The sequence below is a fragment of the Pelobates fuscus genome, chromosome 7 (genome assembly GCF_036172605.1).
Source record: "Pelobates fuscus isolate aPelFus1 chromosome 7, aPelFus1.pri, whole genome shotgun sequence".
NCBI lineage: Eukaryota > Metazoa > Chordata > Amphibia > Anura > Pelobatidae > Pelobates > Pelobates fuscus.
This window is the reverse complement of record NC_086323.1, coordinates 117,863,992-117,881,565: the sequence shown is the minus strand read 5'-3', so window position 1 is coordinate 117,881,565 and position 17,574 is coordinate 117,863,992. Positions and strand designations below refer to the sequence as shown.

At 41.5% G+C, this 17,574-nt stretch overlaps 1 protein-coding gene across 1 annotated transcript in view; it reads left to right on the top strand.

The window, feature by feature from the left end:
- The window catches only part of CACNG2 (calcium voltage-gated channel auxiliary subunit gamma 2), a 100,358-nt gene that overhangs the window by 60,585 nt on the left and 22,199 nt on the right, over positions 1-17,574 (top strand). Inside the window, exon 2 of the mRNA XM_063427447.1 lies at positions 16,485-16,568. Within this exon, the coding sequence (XP_063283517.1) occupies positions 16,485-16,568 (84 nt within the window). The remainder of the gene's footprint in view (positions 1-16,484; positions 16,569-17,574) is intronic.

The window sequence follows — 17,574 nt, the reverse complement described above, 5'->3', positions numbered from 1 at the left end:
CTAGACCCCAGTTTTACCCGTATCAACAAAATAAACTGTACTGTATGTATTTAGGAGGATTTAAAAAAAAAAAAAAATTCAACATGCATTATATGGATTTCCAAGAAAAAAAGGGACTGCACTCTATGACAAAGCCACATGGTGCTACTGAGTATGGGTCACCATACCCCATAAATACAATACAAAACAAAAACATCTCTGGCACTGACTCACTGTGACAGGAACCAAGCAGATTTATTGGATTAAAAGGAAACAGGTCTTTATCAAGCTTGTCACAGTGAGTGCCCGAGATCTTTTTGTTTCATGCAATACATGGAGACCTTTACATAGAAAGGTTTGAGTGACAGTAGCGTCTCGATTGACAGAAATAAGTCCGCAGATGATCTGTTAGTTCATAAAGGCTTTAGAGAAAGCCGAAGACCAGACTTTTTAGAACATCTTAATATCGCAACAGATATCCTAATTTCCAAAGTTATTTTCTGCGTCCTAATCTACTAAATGAAACAGACACTCACACTATGCGAAATGTTTGCCCATGGCTACAAATGAAAGTGATGTAACCTACTGTATTTCCTATGTTTGCTAATTCATGACAGCTAACTTTATTCCTGTTGGTCGAGAGGATATTCCAGGAATTTCAACGTGTTATGAAACAGGAATATACCGTTAATGTATGCCAATGTCCTTTTCTCATTGGGAATTGAGTGACCTCACCATTTCACTGATAATACAGGCTGGATTCTCATATTACAGTGAAAGTATGACTATGATACTTTGGTGTCTGCTCCCAGAAGGTGTCTGCTTTCTTATCTCAGCCTCTGTCTCTGGCCCACTCCCTGCCTCTTTCTCCTACATTTAGGCACATTTGTATTAACTCTTTCTATTCACTCTGCTTTTTACGTCTTTGTACAACTATTATACAGCTGAGTGGTTGGAAAGTGTTTATCCCAAGATCATATTGTATAGGGATAGGATTGGACAGATCCTTTCTTAGTCATGATGGTCTAACTATAATGCATTTTTGCCTTATGTCTTAAAGGGACTAGAGTCACCAGAACAACCACAGCTTATTGTATTTGTTCTGGTGAGTAGAATCATTCCCTTCAGGCTTTTTGCTGTTAACTCTGTCTTGTCAGAGAAAATGCAGGGTTTACATTATAGCCTAGGGATAACTCCACTGGCCACTCCCTAGATGACTAGTAAAGGGTGCTTCCTGGGGCACTGCTGCACACTGTGCAGTACTGCCATTCAGTGTCTACTGATTAGGTGGCACCCTTAAAAAGAAAAAAAAATTAGCAGTTAATAACGTATGTGAAATCAAGCTAGCGGTGCTCCTTTCCACACCTCTGTCCGACGTCACAAGCTCTCTCGCACCGTCCAGTCAAATGCTTCTCAAAACATTTGATTTAACTGTTCTCACTGGCTCTAAGCACATGCGGATCTGGGGAGGGGAGGGAGGGATGGATTGAGGGCCTGAACAGGGAGGGAGGGCTCTAAATATATATATATATATATATAAATAATCCAATCTAAAGGGAGGCAGGGAGAGCTAGGAGGAAGCTTCCCCTTGCAGACTCCATCAACATAAACACTTGAAAAAGCAGAAGTTGTTATGGTACTGGAATAAATAAACTAGAAATCTGTAGCACATTCTTTTTTTTTAATTAACAATTTTTTTATTTTGTAAGTAGTGGGGGAAGGTACAGAAAATAAAAAGGGAGATGGTAAGGAGGGGGAGAGGGTTGATTGCACATTCTTTTTTCTATCAAAACCTCTAAATACGTATCCATAAAATAAGCAAACAGTGTACCAAAGACACTTAAAATCCTGTTTTAAAAAACAGTTTGATTTATGTTGTGTTTGTTTTTTAAATACAAGGCTGCAATCCACCCAGATTTGTTGTCTGTATTCCTACACCAATAACTGTAAAGTTACATTTTTGGTTACAGAGGGATTTCAACCCTTTAAATTTGATATTCAATTTGAATTCCCAACAATTCTCACTTTAGTAAATGACCCGTACATTATAACCCGTACGTGTGTTTCAAGTTTAGCTAGTTTGGCCTTGAACTTGATATTACCCGGTGAATTCCTGACAATTCACAATTTAGTGAATACGTCTGCTTTCCTTACATCTGCCTTCATAATGTTGCCTCTTTTATTTTCTCGCCTTATATAACCAAGAGACGAGGCTTTAGTGTTAACACTAAATCTGACAATTCGAGTCAAAACAGTCTCTAATAAAGGTCCAATCCTGCTTCCCTTTTTTCTTTCGACTTTTCTCTTGCGATTGCTCATTCTGAAAGCCTCCATCTTCCTGCCTCTACTGTGACTTTGGGAAAAGCCCCCAATCAGTCCTGCTGCTTAATTCTATGTATTACTAGACTCTCCTGCTGTGGACATCAGTGGGATGCCAGGGGGAAATGACCAAGACTCAGAGCCACCACACAATTAATCACCACCCTCAGAAATTATTCTAATAGCTGCTACAATTATTGTAATTATTGATTTGAAAGCTTGGGCTGCTTTCCATTCATAGATGGGGCGTGGGATCAAACACAGCAACTGGCCCCTCAGGAATGTGATTGAGAGGAAGCTGAGGTCATATCACCTGCAGTGCAGTCTTCCTTATTAACCGCTGCATTGCAATATAACAGGTTCAAGGAAACTTTCGGCACACTGCAGGCAGAATAATATATCATGCCATAAGATCAAGGGTGAATAAAACAACATCTATGTTTAGGCATAAAATGTGCTTAAACATACAAAATGGATAGTACTATTAAACAGGGTGTATTTAGTTTTTTCATTGCACAGGTCGAAATAAAATAATAATAATAATAACAAAGTATTTGACCAGGAAAGGTACATTCAAATGTAGATGTTATATGATTAATTATACCCACAATTTACTGATATATTTTCTAAATAGTTCCAATGCAAGACTGCATGTTTTGTTTGTTCTATCTTAATTTGCATATTTAAAGGGACATTCTAAGCACCATAACCACTCTTGATAGCGCCAGCTGACAGCCAATGAATGTCTTCAAAGATGATGGCATTGACATATAGCTAATGAAGACGAATAACTTCTGTATTAGAAATCCTGCGAAACTAGCTGCCAAAAGGCAACTGTGTGTCCCTCGGTTTGTGTCCAGCCTCTGGAAAACAGTTTGACGCAGAATTTAGGGGACTCTGCCAGTGTCTTGCTAGTACCATAACCACTGCAATAAACTGTATGACTGTCCGTTAATATAAAATATATTATACATTTGTTTATTTTGTATGTTTATGCACTGCTCACATGCATCAATGTTCAGTTTATATCGATTTATATTTGAAGCGTAAGTTGCATCATATATTCTGGGTTACTGTATACTTGCAGTTTTGTACAAGTTTTAAAAAGACTTGTGCAAGTTTTTGAAGCAACAATAATAAAATATCACATATGTATTTCCCTTGCAGGCATTTTATCAGCATAGCATAGAGTTAAACGCAGCAGCACTATAAAAATATTTATGACAGTCTTTTTATTAATCCGTTTACTGTTTACATTTTGGTATCTGCAATGCATTCTGGGGTGAGAAATTCAGGAGGTAGCATTGTGGGAGCTTTCATTAACAGCTGATCCCCTGCCTCCTGAACTATTGGGCTTGGCACAGCTCAACTTGTGTCTTACAGTGTGTTTGCTCTCTCTGTTGTGGCATTCCCCTCACTGCTAGTACACAGCTGCAGCTACGAAGGACCAATGTTTTGCTTCTATGTCCCATTTATCTTTGTCCTGCTTTTTAGAAATCAAATCAGTAGGGGTTTTATATACGCTGGTTTACATATTCCAAAACACACCTTTAACTGAGAGCAATAGTTTACATTTTTTTTCCTGTGTAAGCCAGTGCTTACAAGACATCACTGTGACAGTATTCTTTTAAACTGGAGCCATCAAAATTGCGTGTTTAAATGTGTAGCATCAACATGGCACCATTGGAATAACGAACGCTGGCTGTGAGTGATTGGGGATACAGTCCACTGCATTTTAGTATCCACATGAAGTTAGGGAGCTGGGCTGGGTATGGAAACCTTCTGCACTCCAGATGTTGAACTACCTCTCCCATAATGCTCTTACAACCACAATTCTAGCAAAGCATCAGGGGAGATGTAGTCCACAACACCTGGAGTGCCAAAGGTTGACTCCCCATTGGTTTATGTGCATTAAAGGGACACTATAGTCACCCAGACCACTTTAGCTCAATTAAGTGGTCTGGGTGCAATGTCCCTCAGGTTTTAACCCTTCACATGTAAACATAGCAGTTTCAGAGAAACTGCTATGTTTACATAGCAGGGTAATTTAGCCTCTAGTGGCTGTCTTTTTGACAGCCGCTAGAGGCGCATCTGCAACGCTGAATGCAAAATTTGCATCCAGCATGCAGAACGTCCATAGGAAAGCATTGAGAAATTATTTTCTATGAACTGTTTGAATGCGCGCGCGGCACTTGCCGCGCTTGCGCATTCCGCTCCACTCTGGAGCTGACGTCAGCGGAGGAGGAGAGGTCACCAGCGCCAAGGGAGCCCGGCACTGGATTAAGGTAAGCTGCTGAAGGGGTTTTAACCCCTTCAGCGCCAAAGGGAGGGGGGCCCTGAGGGTGGAAGCACCCTTAGGGCACTATTGTAACGAAAATATACCCCAACTCGCAGGATTCAACTCAACAAAAGACAACACAGAGGAGAGATACATCTACCGGACCTTAGAATGGCCGGACTCGACGTATATGAGAGTAGACAGAGTCAGGAACGATCCGAGGTCAAGGGCACAAAGAGACAGCGTAAGCTAGGACTAGCCGGGGTCTGGTACACAGTAAACAGCAAGCCGGCAAACAGAACAGATAAGGATAAAGAGATAACTTAGTCAGAAACAAAGCCAAGGTCAATACGAAGGAACACAACTGAACACAACAAGCGCTAAAGGGAACTGCAACAGAAACCACGATAGGGCAAGGACTAAGGGAAAAAGGTGAGTATAAGTACCTTCTAAATTAATGTGATTGGCTCCTGTCATATCCACACCCCCAAAAGGTAAGTGTATGGGGAGTGTGGCATGACAGGGGCCAATGGGAGCCTTTTGCCAATTTAGGCTCCCACTGTTTCTTTAAGAGCGCGCCCGAGACCCGCGGTGCGCTCTTAGATTCAGGCGGGACACGTGACCGCTTCTCGCGGTCACTGCCCGCCTTCCTGTTGCAGCCGTCGGATGAGCTGCGCGCGGCTCGTGCAGCAGCAGGACCGCGCGCGGCTTGAAGAGAGGACCGCGGCCGGCCCCTGGATAAGGTAAGTAACGCTACAACTATAGTGTCAGGAAAACCACGTTTATTCCGGACACTATAGTGATCCTTTAATATCGGGGTATAGTTGCATTGATGTTAACTCATCATTCTTAGGCAGCCGAAATCAGTCACCACATTTTGAAAGTACAGAACCATTGTACCTTTAGGGTAATAACATGCGCCATTACGATCGGCGCTGTATGTATGCTGCGCTATAATGAATGCAGCAGCAATACAGCATCTCTCTATTGATGTTCTTTATTTTAAACGCATCCTTTCTACAGCCATATTTCAATAGAGAATGCAGGGTGACAGCTCTTGCTGCTGTAGAGTATACAGAGCTAGCAGGCAGTTACCGTCAACACGAAAGATAGGCCACAGTGGAGGGCAAGAGGACTTGTCTTGTGAATACAGATCTGGCTATTGCCAGACTAATACATGTCTGAAAATGTGACACTCGGCTCCATCAATGTTCACTATGCTGTAGCCCGAGTCCATATCAATATTTTTTCCACTTGTGATCACGCAAGCTTCTGATGTAATCTCATTGCTGCAGATAGGCTAATTGGTGAAAGGTGTTGCACCAGTCTAATGTAATGAGCTGGAGATTCACTCTTTAAATACCACCATCATAGCCAGTGATTTTCACATAGCTTACATAATAGAAAAGAAGACGTAATAGCATTCATAAGAGCTAAGGTCACAATGCTGCATGTCGTTATAGGACAGGGTTCAGCCTATCCTCCAAACATTTCAAATGGCCAACGAGGGATATTTAAATTTTAGGGGTGTCAGTGATGGTGTGTCCTGGGGAGGGGCTGTTCTAAGAAATTTTAGACAATCTATTGATGAGAATTTATGCAACTAAAATGTGATTTAAAACAAGAACATGTATCTTATATACATAGACTGATTTCTAAACACAGTTCAAAGTCACATTCCTGGGAGCAGTGGCGTACACACGATCCATGTGCCCCCCGCCCACCTCCCCTACCTCCACCCAGGAAATCCCACTTACATGCCTCCCAACAGTCCCACTTTGTACGGGACAGGCAGATTTTGGTTGGCAGTCCCGCTGTCCTGCCAAGCTCTACCTCTTTGCAATTTGCCGGGGCAAGAGTTGGGAGGTATGTATATACACATTATATTTCATTATAAGCATGCAGAAATAATGATGCATACATACGCCATTAAAAACAAGGGAAGGGGGCTGCACACAGTAGGGGTACGGGGGTTGCACAGGGAGGGGGGGGTAGGGGTGGCAGTGCTGTACACAGGGGGAAATGGCTGCATACAGAGGGGAAGGGGGATGCACAGGGGGGAGGGGTTGCAGTGCTGCACACAGGGAGAAGGGGATTGCACAGAGAGGGGGAAAGTGATTTTCACACACAGGGGGAAGGGGCTGCACACAGGGGGGACATACACACAGACACACATACATACAGAGACACATACAGACAGACACACATACACACACATACACTAACACACACACACATGCAAAATGTTTAAGTCACCCTCCTATTACCTACCTTTTAGGTGCAGGAGGGTGACTTCCCTGGGGTACATCTGCTCAGGCTGATGGGAGTCAGAGTTCCCACTCTGACTCCCTCCACTCCTTCTGGCTCCCGGGGGGTTGCTGGGAGGAAGTGACCAGGGCAGTCACTTCCTCCCAGCGTCTGACATCATCAGAGGGGGCCCGGTCGCGCTGTTACAGCGCAGCACTGACCGTGCCCACTGCAAATTCATTTCCATCGGGTGGCCCTAACAGCATGGGCCACCTGATGGGCCCCTTCAATGCATCCGGGCCAGCTGCAACACCTGTATGTACGCCACTGTACACAGACACATACATACAAACACACACAGACACATATATACAGACACACACACATACATACAAACACACAGACAGAGAAACATTCAAACAGACACAGAGAGGGACACACACTGGCATTCAGTGTTTCCACACTTTTAAGGGAGACACTGAACGTTTCCCATAGAGATGCATTGATATGAGGAGATGCTAATTGGCCAGGGCTGCATTTTGCTCTGCCCTGATTCCTTGGCTGAGATCATCAGAATTGACAATCTCAGCCAATCCAGTTCTTTTCTATCAGCCAAAAAGGCAGATCGGGGCGGGGGTCAGAACCGACAGACTCGTGCTGCGCTGGAATAAAGGTGAGTTTTACTGCATTAAATGTAGGGCAAAGGGAGAACGGGGGTCTAAAATGGGTTTTAAACACTATAAGGTTAGGAATACACGTTTGTATTCCTGACCCTATAGTGTTCCTTTAAAACCACTGACAGACAATGTAAATGGCACCTGTCAAGAGGTGGGATATATAAGGCAGCAAGTAAACAGTCACTTGAATTTCATGCATTGGAAATATTGGCAACCAAAAAGATCTGAGTGACTTTGACAAAGGCCAAATAGTGATGGCTAGACCAGTGTTCCCAAGCCCAGTCCTCATGGACCCCCAACAGTCCAGGTTTTGTCAGTATCTCCATTGGAATGAAATAGGGAAATACATAAATCCTGCACTGTTAGTGGTTTATGAGGACTGGGTTGGGGAACACTGGGCTAGATGACTTGATCAAATCATCTCCTAAACAGCAAGTTGTGTGGGGTGCTCCCGGTCTGCAGTGGTTAGTACCTACCAAAAGTGTTGCAAGGAAGGACAACCAGTGAACCAGCATAAGGGTCATGGGCGCCCACGGCCCATTGATGCATGTGGAGAGTGAATGCTAGCCTGTCTATACCGATTACACAGCTAATGTAGCTCAAATTCATGAAAAATGTTATGGTTGCCATCAGGGCCGGTGCAAGGATTTCTGCCGTCTTAGGCAAAGATCCATTTTGCCACCCCCTCATGTCACTCACTCACTGACAGACACACACTGGCAGACACAGACACTCACTGACAGACACACACACACTCACTGACAGTCAAATACTCACCTCCCTGGGGTCCAGTGTGGGGCAACTCCTCACTCCTCCCGCCCGCTGATGGGGCCGGAATTATGTCATATTCCGGCTCCTGGCATCACAGAGGGAGCGCAAGGGAGGATTGAGAGGAAGCCGCAGATTGGTCAGAGTGTTCATGTGTTCAAGTGTCCATCGGTGAAAGCACCTCTCTATGGGGACATAAGCGTCAGAACAGGAACATGGAGATAATGGAAGGTTGCCTGGTTTGATGAATCACGTTTTCTTTTAGGTCAGGTGGGTGACCGGATGCATGTGGGTCATTTACCTGGAGAAGAGCTGGCACCAGGATGTACTATGGGAAGAAGGCAAGCTGGCATGAGCAGTGTTATGCTCTGGGTTATGTTCAGCTGGGAAACCTTGGGTCCTTTCATTCATGTGGATGATACTTTGACAACCTAACACCTACCTAAAGATTGTTGCAGACCACGTACACCCCTTCATGGCAATGGCATTATCCTAATTTAGCAGGATAATGCATCCCGCCACGCAGCAAAAATTGTTCAGGAATGGTTTAAGGAACATGACAAACAGTTCATGGTGTTGCCTTGGCCTCCATATTCCTCAGATCTCAATCCGATTGAGCATCTGTGGGATGAGCTGGAACAACAAATCCGATCCATGTAGGCCCCACCTCACAACTTGCAGGACTTAAAGGATTTGCTGCTGTCATGGTGCCAGACCCCACAGGTCTTTGGCGTTCATGCCTATACGGATCAGAGCGGTTTTGGCAGCACAAGGGCGACCTACACAAAATTAGCAGGTGATTTTATTGTTGTGACTGATCAGTGCACATGTTCAAAGTTTTACTAGGAAACGTTGCACATACAGAGATAAACCTCCACCAGCATCATGGGGATGTCATTAGCCAGCTTAGAACGGAGGTTACTGTTCTAGTCTCTATGTCCTAGCTTCAGCCAATCCTCCCTGACATCCCTCCCCTCTGGTGAGTTGGAGGGACATCAGCAGAGGACAATCAGGCAGCATGAAATACAGGTAAGTTTTATTTTATTTTTTATTTTTATTTTTTTTATGGTGGAAGAGCCATAAATGGAGGATTACTGTGACCAAAAATAATATTTTTCTAAAACACTGTTGTTTTAAATTCATTCTTTGAAATTCCCAACAATTCTCACTTTAGTAAATAACTATATTTGCAATTTGCAAATTGTCCCAATACCAGTGGGGCAGTCCTGCTTTGAGAGCTTCAACCTTACGCATCACCCTCTAAAATATGTCCCAGAATGCTTCGCTTAGAATGCCATGTAAAGGACAGATGCACATAAACCATCTGCTTAACTTTGTATCTTTTTTTTTAAATCTGGAATCTATACATTAGATTGTACTATGCATATATATGAAATCATTTGCATATTAAAGCTAGACTATGTCATGCATGAGTGATTCCATCTATTAATCTTTAAAATATTTAAGCAGTTTTGAAGAAATTGCCAATAGCACAGCTATGGTGCCTTGTGATAACAACATAGCATTTCAAAGCCTGCAACATGACTGACTGCCCATTTGGTATCTTGTTTTATCATTGTCGTTTGCTTTATTGGAAACTCTTTATTGTGTTATCATTTGAAAAGCGTTACATTTAATAATCTTATTAAAGTGCTGTAGAGAATGTTAGGAATAAAAAGAAAAAAAAATTAAAAAGAAAAACAAAATGTGTCATTTTTCAATAATTAATGTATATTAATATATATAAGGAATTTATATTTACTGAATTCCTCCTGTCCCTTCTTGAAACGTGTGCTAAAAGGTAAGTCATTTTAACAAATGTTCTCAATGAAGTCAACAGCAAACCTGGAAAGAGATATAGTATACTGGTGCTAATTTCAATATACTCAACAGCAAACCTAGTCAGGTATACGAATACCTGTTAAAATTATTTGCCCATCATCATATCATATTTCAAATATACATTTACCTTAACTTTTTTTCCCCCTAATACTGTTAGAGTTTGTTAACTTGTTACCAGGTTATCTGATAAAACAAACAACAACTTAAAAGAGTTGAGTTTCATCAATTTTACCAATTTCTTGTATTGGAGATTGTATCTAACTGAGAAATTGTAACCCTTTTTGCAGACCATAATATAAACTAGACCCCTGAAAGATTATTTATTACATTCCCATAAATACATATATTAATCCCTTTGGTTGTAAGCTCATGGGCTATCTAGTTAAACAGACACTGAAGGCACCTAGACCACTTCAGCTCATTGAAGTGGTCTCTGAGTGTAATGTCCCATGTCCCTTAACCCTACAGTGAGAAACTGTAATAATTACCTCTGAGGGTTAACTCCTCCTCTAGTGGCTGTCTACCAGACAGCCACTACAGGGACTTCAAAAATTTAAATGGACCTTTGGTCCGTTATCTGGCGATGGGCGTCCGAACCGCTATGAATGAGGACCTCCAGCGTCAGATTTTCCCCATAGGAAAGCATTGAGTAATGCTTTTCTATGGGGAAATCCTAATGCAAGCACGGCCATTGCTGCGCATGCGCATTAGGTCTCCCCCGCCGACGCCTGACCCAGCACCAAGGGACATCGGCGCCACACGGGGGAGAGGCACACGGGAGGGGGGACCACAGGATTCTACAGTGCCAGTAAAACAGCTTTGTTTTCCTGGCACTATAGAATCCCTTTAAGTACTTTGTATAAAAAAGCAGCAATGGCTGGCTCTTACCTCACGGCCAGGGCCCTTTTTACTTTTTCTATTGGTCTGTGTATATTGCACTGTCCCCAATTATATAGTGCTGTGGAATAAGTTGGTGCTTATTCCACAGTAATAATTATAATAAGTAAAAATAAATATATGACTTATTACTAATGCAAAAATAAGTATAGAGTAATTACATTTGTGCCTTATTATGCTTTTACATTGATGGTTAGCTTTGTACTATTATGCTTTTATATCTAAGGTTAGTTATATGCCTTACTATGCCTATGAATCCAAGATTAGGTCTGTGCACTTATATCCAGGGTTAGATTTGTGTCTTTATATTAAGGTAAGATCTATACCTTATTATACCTTTATATTGAGGATTAGATTGGTGCATGTTATGTGTTAAATATTAGACATGTGCAATTCGTTTCGTAACGAATGTATATTCGGACGAATTACGTGCAATTCGGACAAGCTGATGCTTACGAATGTCCGAAGTTCAAATTGCTGAATTTTCGAACCGAACCGAATTGCCAAAGTTCCGAATTGCTTAATAAAGCAGTTTGGCTGTAAAGATCATACCCCTGCAGCCTTACTGCACATTCCTCTGCCATTTCGGAGTTAAATCACTTTGTTTATGAAGCCTTAGTCACACCTTTCTACATGTGACTTGCACAACCTTCCTAAACACATCCTGTAAAGTGAGATCTAATGTTTATACTTCCATTATTGCACAGTCTGTTTTATTTAGAACATCTTATTTCCTGCACTGTAAATAATGTGCTATACCTTGCGGGAGCCTCCTGAATATGATTAAAGTTCAATTTACAGAGCGTGAGAAGATTCTATTTGTAAGTAAACATTTGATTGAAAATGAAACCATTTTTTTCACAGCCAGTGGAGGTGTGGTTAGGTCTGCATTCAGAGAAACAAAAATGATATAACAAAAAAATGACAGAGAATTGAGCAGTGAAACTTCAGATGCATGATCTATACACAAAAACTGCTTCAAGATAAAGTTGTTTTGGTGACTATATTGTCCCTTTAACGGTTAGACCTAATCAAATATATACGAGAAGCACTGCGCATGAGTGTATGGAAGATCGCAGGTGAACATTGAACCCTAATATGAATCACTGCTAAGCCCAGCAGTATATGCAGTTTTAAGCTTTACCTAATTACTCATTCCTTTTTATTCCTCGCTACCGCTCTATTTACATGCGTGATGTTACCACTGAATCGGTTGCCATCTCCTCTGATATATGTTTCCTCTTACAGTGAGTATAGGAACTTCCAAAATAAACAATCAGCACTGAGTACAGTGCATTTGTTTTCAGGTCAAAGACTCCAACATACGCTGCAGCACTGTACAATATGTAAATGAAACAAACAATTAAACAAGTAAATTTAGGCCAACAAAAGCAAATGGACGTTCTGCTCAGATAAGATTACAATCTAGGGATAGTGGAACCACAAACCCCCTACATCCACTTGCACAGTAATTGGACCATCACCACTGGAGACTGAGTTCTAGGACATGTTACTTATTTTATTTCACTACATCATTTAACAGGTGAAAGTAATGACCCGTACATTATGTGCTTCCTTAACCATTACAGCAGCATGGCCACATTTCCCAACAGAAACACGAGGCATGTGCTCATAGCAAGTGGTGCAGTGGCATTGAGATATGTTCAATGGGGAAGATAAATAGTTCACTATGTTCCTGTCCTATTCTTTCCATGTTTTTGTTTAACAAACCATATATCAAGTACGTTTTGCCAAACCCCAGTCATCGCAACTGCAAGTCCTTATTTAATATCCATACAGGGCCGCCATCAGGGGGTGACAACCGTGACGGTTGTCACGGGCCCGGCGGTCCTGGGGGGCCCGGACTGCTTTGGCAGTCCAGGGCCCCACAATTACACTCTGCACATATATATAGCGATCATCGCTATATATATGTGCAGCCGCGGGCCCCCCCCGCTCCCTGTATTTGCAGAGGGGGCCCAGCGGACTGCAGGAGCACTTTACAGGATTTCCCTGCGTCTAACTCCCGCGAGATGTGCTGTCGGTAGAGCGTTGCCATGGGTTACCATGGCAACGCTCCGCGCGGCGCGCACACCACATCTCGCGGGAGTTAGACGCAGGGAAATCCTGGAAAGTGCTCCTGCAGTCCGCTGGGCCCCCTCTGCAAATACAGGGAGCCGGGGGGCCCAGAATGCCACCGGACCGGACCACCAGGGATCAAAGGATCTTCCCCCCTCCCTGAACAAGGTAAGAAACAGGGAGGGGGGAATACCTTTCATTACATTACATACATACACTAATAAACACACTAACACACACACACTGCATTAATTACACTAACACACCCACTGCATTAATTACACTAACACACACACTGCATCCACAACACTAACACACACACTCTGCATCCACTACACTGACACACACTATGCATCCACTACACTAACACACACACTGCATTCACTACACAACACACACACTGCATTCATTACACTAACACACACACTGCATTCATTACACTGACACACTCTGCATTCACTACACCGACACACACTCTGCATTCACTACACCGACACACACTCTGCATTCACTACACCGACACACACTCTGCATCCACTACACTAACACACACACACTGCATCCACTACACTTACACACACACTCTGCATCCACTACACTAACACACACACTCTGCATCCACTACACTAACACACACACTCTGCATTCACTACACTAACACACACACTCTGCATTCACTACACTGACACACACACTCTGCATTTATTACACTAACACACACTCTGCATTCACTACACTGAAACACACTCTGCATTCACTACACTGACACACACTCTGCATTAACTATACACACAGCATCCACTACACAAACATCCTGTATTCACAGTACACACACTACATCCACCACACATTTAAACATTCTGCATTCACTATTCAGAGACACTGCGTCTAAAACACACACTACATCCACTAAACACATTGCATCTAGTACACACAAAAACTACATCCACTAGACAAACACACTACATCCACTACACACACTGCATCCGCTACACAAACACACACTCTGCATTCACTGCACAAACAGTATCTAATACACACAAACACTACATCCATTACACACATTCTAATTCCACTATACACACCACATTCAGTCCTGCATCATTGTCTGCGGACTAGGTAAGAGTCCTGTGGGCGGACTCGTGGGTGGGCCGGGGGGGGTGGGGCGGGCCAGGGGGATGGGGCGGGGGGCCCAGACCTTGTGCTTTGTCAGGGGCCCCAAAATTTCTGGTGGCGGCCCTGTATCCATATATGGCTACATCATCAATTTACTTTCCACTGATAGGCTGGACCTACTTCCCTGGTGAATCAAGTAGGGTCATTCACTAAATGATTTTAGTGAAATAAATCCAAATGGCAAAATGTAGGCAAACCAAACTTATCCATCTTAAATGTGTGTGGGGGGTCTCTCTTGTTTATAAATCAACATTAGCTGATCACTTATAGGGCCACTATAGTCACCAAAACAACTATAGCTTAATTAGTGTATATAGTGTATATAGATCATGCCCTTTCAATCTCACTGCTCAATTATCTGCCATTTAAGAGTCAAATCACTTTTAGTTCTGTCCATGCAGCTTTAGTCATACCTTCCCTGGCTGTGACTGACGCAGCCTGCATAAAAAAAAGTGTTTCATGTTTATTCAGATGTTAACTTACTTTAGAAGTTTGTATCTCCTGCTCTGTAAATTGAACTTTAATCACACACAAGAGGCGCATGCAGTGTATAGAATGCTATTAACAGAGCAGGAGATAAGAAATTCTAAATTAAACAGCATTTGCAATAAAGGAAGTGTAAACATTAGGGGACTCTTTACAGGAAGTGTTTAGGAAAGGCTGTGCAAGTCATATGCAGGGAGGTGTGACTAGGCATGAATAAACAAAGTGATTTAACTCCCAAGTGGCAGAGAGTTAAGTAGTGTAGGGGCATGAACTATACACAAAATTAAAGCTAACAGTGTCCTTTTAATACAGTCCCATTCTAAGCATTACTGCTTTTGTATCAATGTTTTGCTTTCTCTGTCCATAAATACATAGAGAGTCTAAGTATCAGGCATCAATTTCAATTTTGTGAATTATGAATGGGCATGCAATGCAGTTATTAGGTTTTGTACATGTACACTGCTCTACTCTAGAAATATACTTGCCTTACCTGCTTTTTCCGAATGTCTTTCTTAAAGCACATCCTACGTTATCTTCTTACAATAGTAAAAAGTTTGTTGTGCGAGTGTTTTTTTGTTTAGTTTTTTTGCTCTTAATGTAAACCATTTCTTCCCTGTACTTTTAACATTGTTTATTTATTCCTTTTATTTAACAAATGTGTGTTTAGGAGGCCTGCAAACGTTCACATTCTCTATTCTGGACCTGATACCCTTCATCTTGGCCCCTGGTTAATCATTTTTATAACCTTTGCCCTTTCTCTCATTTGGAAAAAATAAATAAAAACAGCCTTTCCACCTGGCAGTAAGCATAGATGGAGCAAAGCAGAGGAGGAGTTTTTTTGGCACAGTTTATTAGATCTGTCGGTTTCTTTCATCTGTTGCTTATTTTGTGCCATAACTGTCATTTTTAAATGTATGCCATTTTTTCGGTAAGGCAATGGATATATATGTCTTGCTGTCTCTTTATTCAACAGAGAATTACTATGTTTCACTTTTCTTTTATCGGCCAATATAAATTTGACAGTCTCCCTTGTCCGAAACGGATATTTCTGTGCAAAATTTAGGCATGTAATAGCCGACATGTTTGATACCAAATATAGAACAATTTAACGAATACGAACAAGTCAAAGAGACCGATGTGTAAGGAACATTTTGATAAATTTCCCGCATTGTTTTAGCTTCTCCTCTTCCTATGCAGACTGAACTGGATTGTGATTTAATTTGCTAATTATTTAAAAGAACATGGAGCATCACATTAAAAAAAAGTTTTACCGTCTTTGATTAGACAGCCATGTATTGCTAACCTCATACTAAGGATGCCTCTGCTGTATATTGCCTCCCCTTTCCTTTTCCACTGTTGATTATACAAAACCAATAAATCATTTTTTTTTCATTCAATGGTATTATTTTTAGAGAAGCAAACTTTACTAGCCATACAATCTGTATTATGCTAGAGGATAGCTTTAGCTAGGGGTAAGACTTACGTACATGGAATATGGCTTGTGGCTTAGAATTGCTAAGGTATATGTAATCACGATTACTAACTATTAGAGCAAGTGTACTACAAGATCTAAGAACCTATAATGGTAGGTGATTAAAGGTATGCTTCCCCGATATGTGTGCTTTACCTCGGGGGGAGGAGGGTGTGGAGAGTGGGAGAGAGGGGAAGCCGTCAATTTGTAAAGTTAAACTATATATCACCACAGATTTCTGACACTTCAATCTCTCTCTCTCCAGGTAATTTTAAGGGCGTGTGCAAACAGATCGACCACTTTCCGGAGGATGCAGATTATGAAGCAGACACTGCCGAATATTTCCTCCGTAAGTCCGGTTGCCCTTCCTCTACAATTACTTATTATAAAATCATCATATTAATTATAGTCATAATATGTATATATATATATATATATATATATATGTATATATGTGTATATGTATATATATATATATATGTATTAGCAAACAAAGGCATCATCCGTCTTGCGTTTTATTTTGTGCAGCAACTTTTTGTAATTGTAATCTTTGTAGATGTTTGCTTTAATTGGGGATCATTTAGAATCCTATAACCCTTTTTAAATCCCTGAAGCAGGTAAACTAAGACACCTGGATGGCCCTTTGGTTAGGGCCAAAATATGCATCTAAAATTAATATCAATAATGGTGATTTTACAAGCAGTATTTGCAGATTAAAAATGAGTGTTTGGCTTTATTCATTATTTTTAAGATGTGTCGGTTTACGTCTGCAACGGTAGTAAAATGGCTGCTTCTATTAAAATAGGTTCCTTGCTATTTGAAACGCACACTGTAAGGATGACATATTCATCTTAGAGCACCCAAAACTCATCCTTATTGAAGAATTAACGTATGCAGAAATTTGAACTGTAGATGCACCAAAACAACTTAACGTAGCTTAATTAGGTGATTTTGGTATATATATATAGTACTCCTGCAGTTTTACTGCTCAGTTCCCTGCCATTTAGGAGTCAAATTACTTTGTTCATACAGCCACAGCCACTTCTTCCCAGGCTGACACTCACAAAGCTTCCCTACACACTTTCTGAAATAAGTGTCTGAAGATTTTGGATTTCTGTATTGTACAGTGTGTTTAATTTAGAATTTCATATATACTGTTCTGTTAATTGCCTGCTAGAGAATGCAACAGTTTACTATGTGTCATTAAAGTTCAATTACCAACAGAACATACGAACTTTTGAAGTAAACACACTATGCTGTAAGATCAGATTGAAGTTGAAGTCATTTTTGCATCTAAGCTGTGTGCGTCAGTGACTCGGTAAACAGAAATAAAAGTAATTTTACTCCTAAATTGC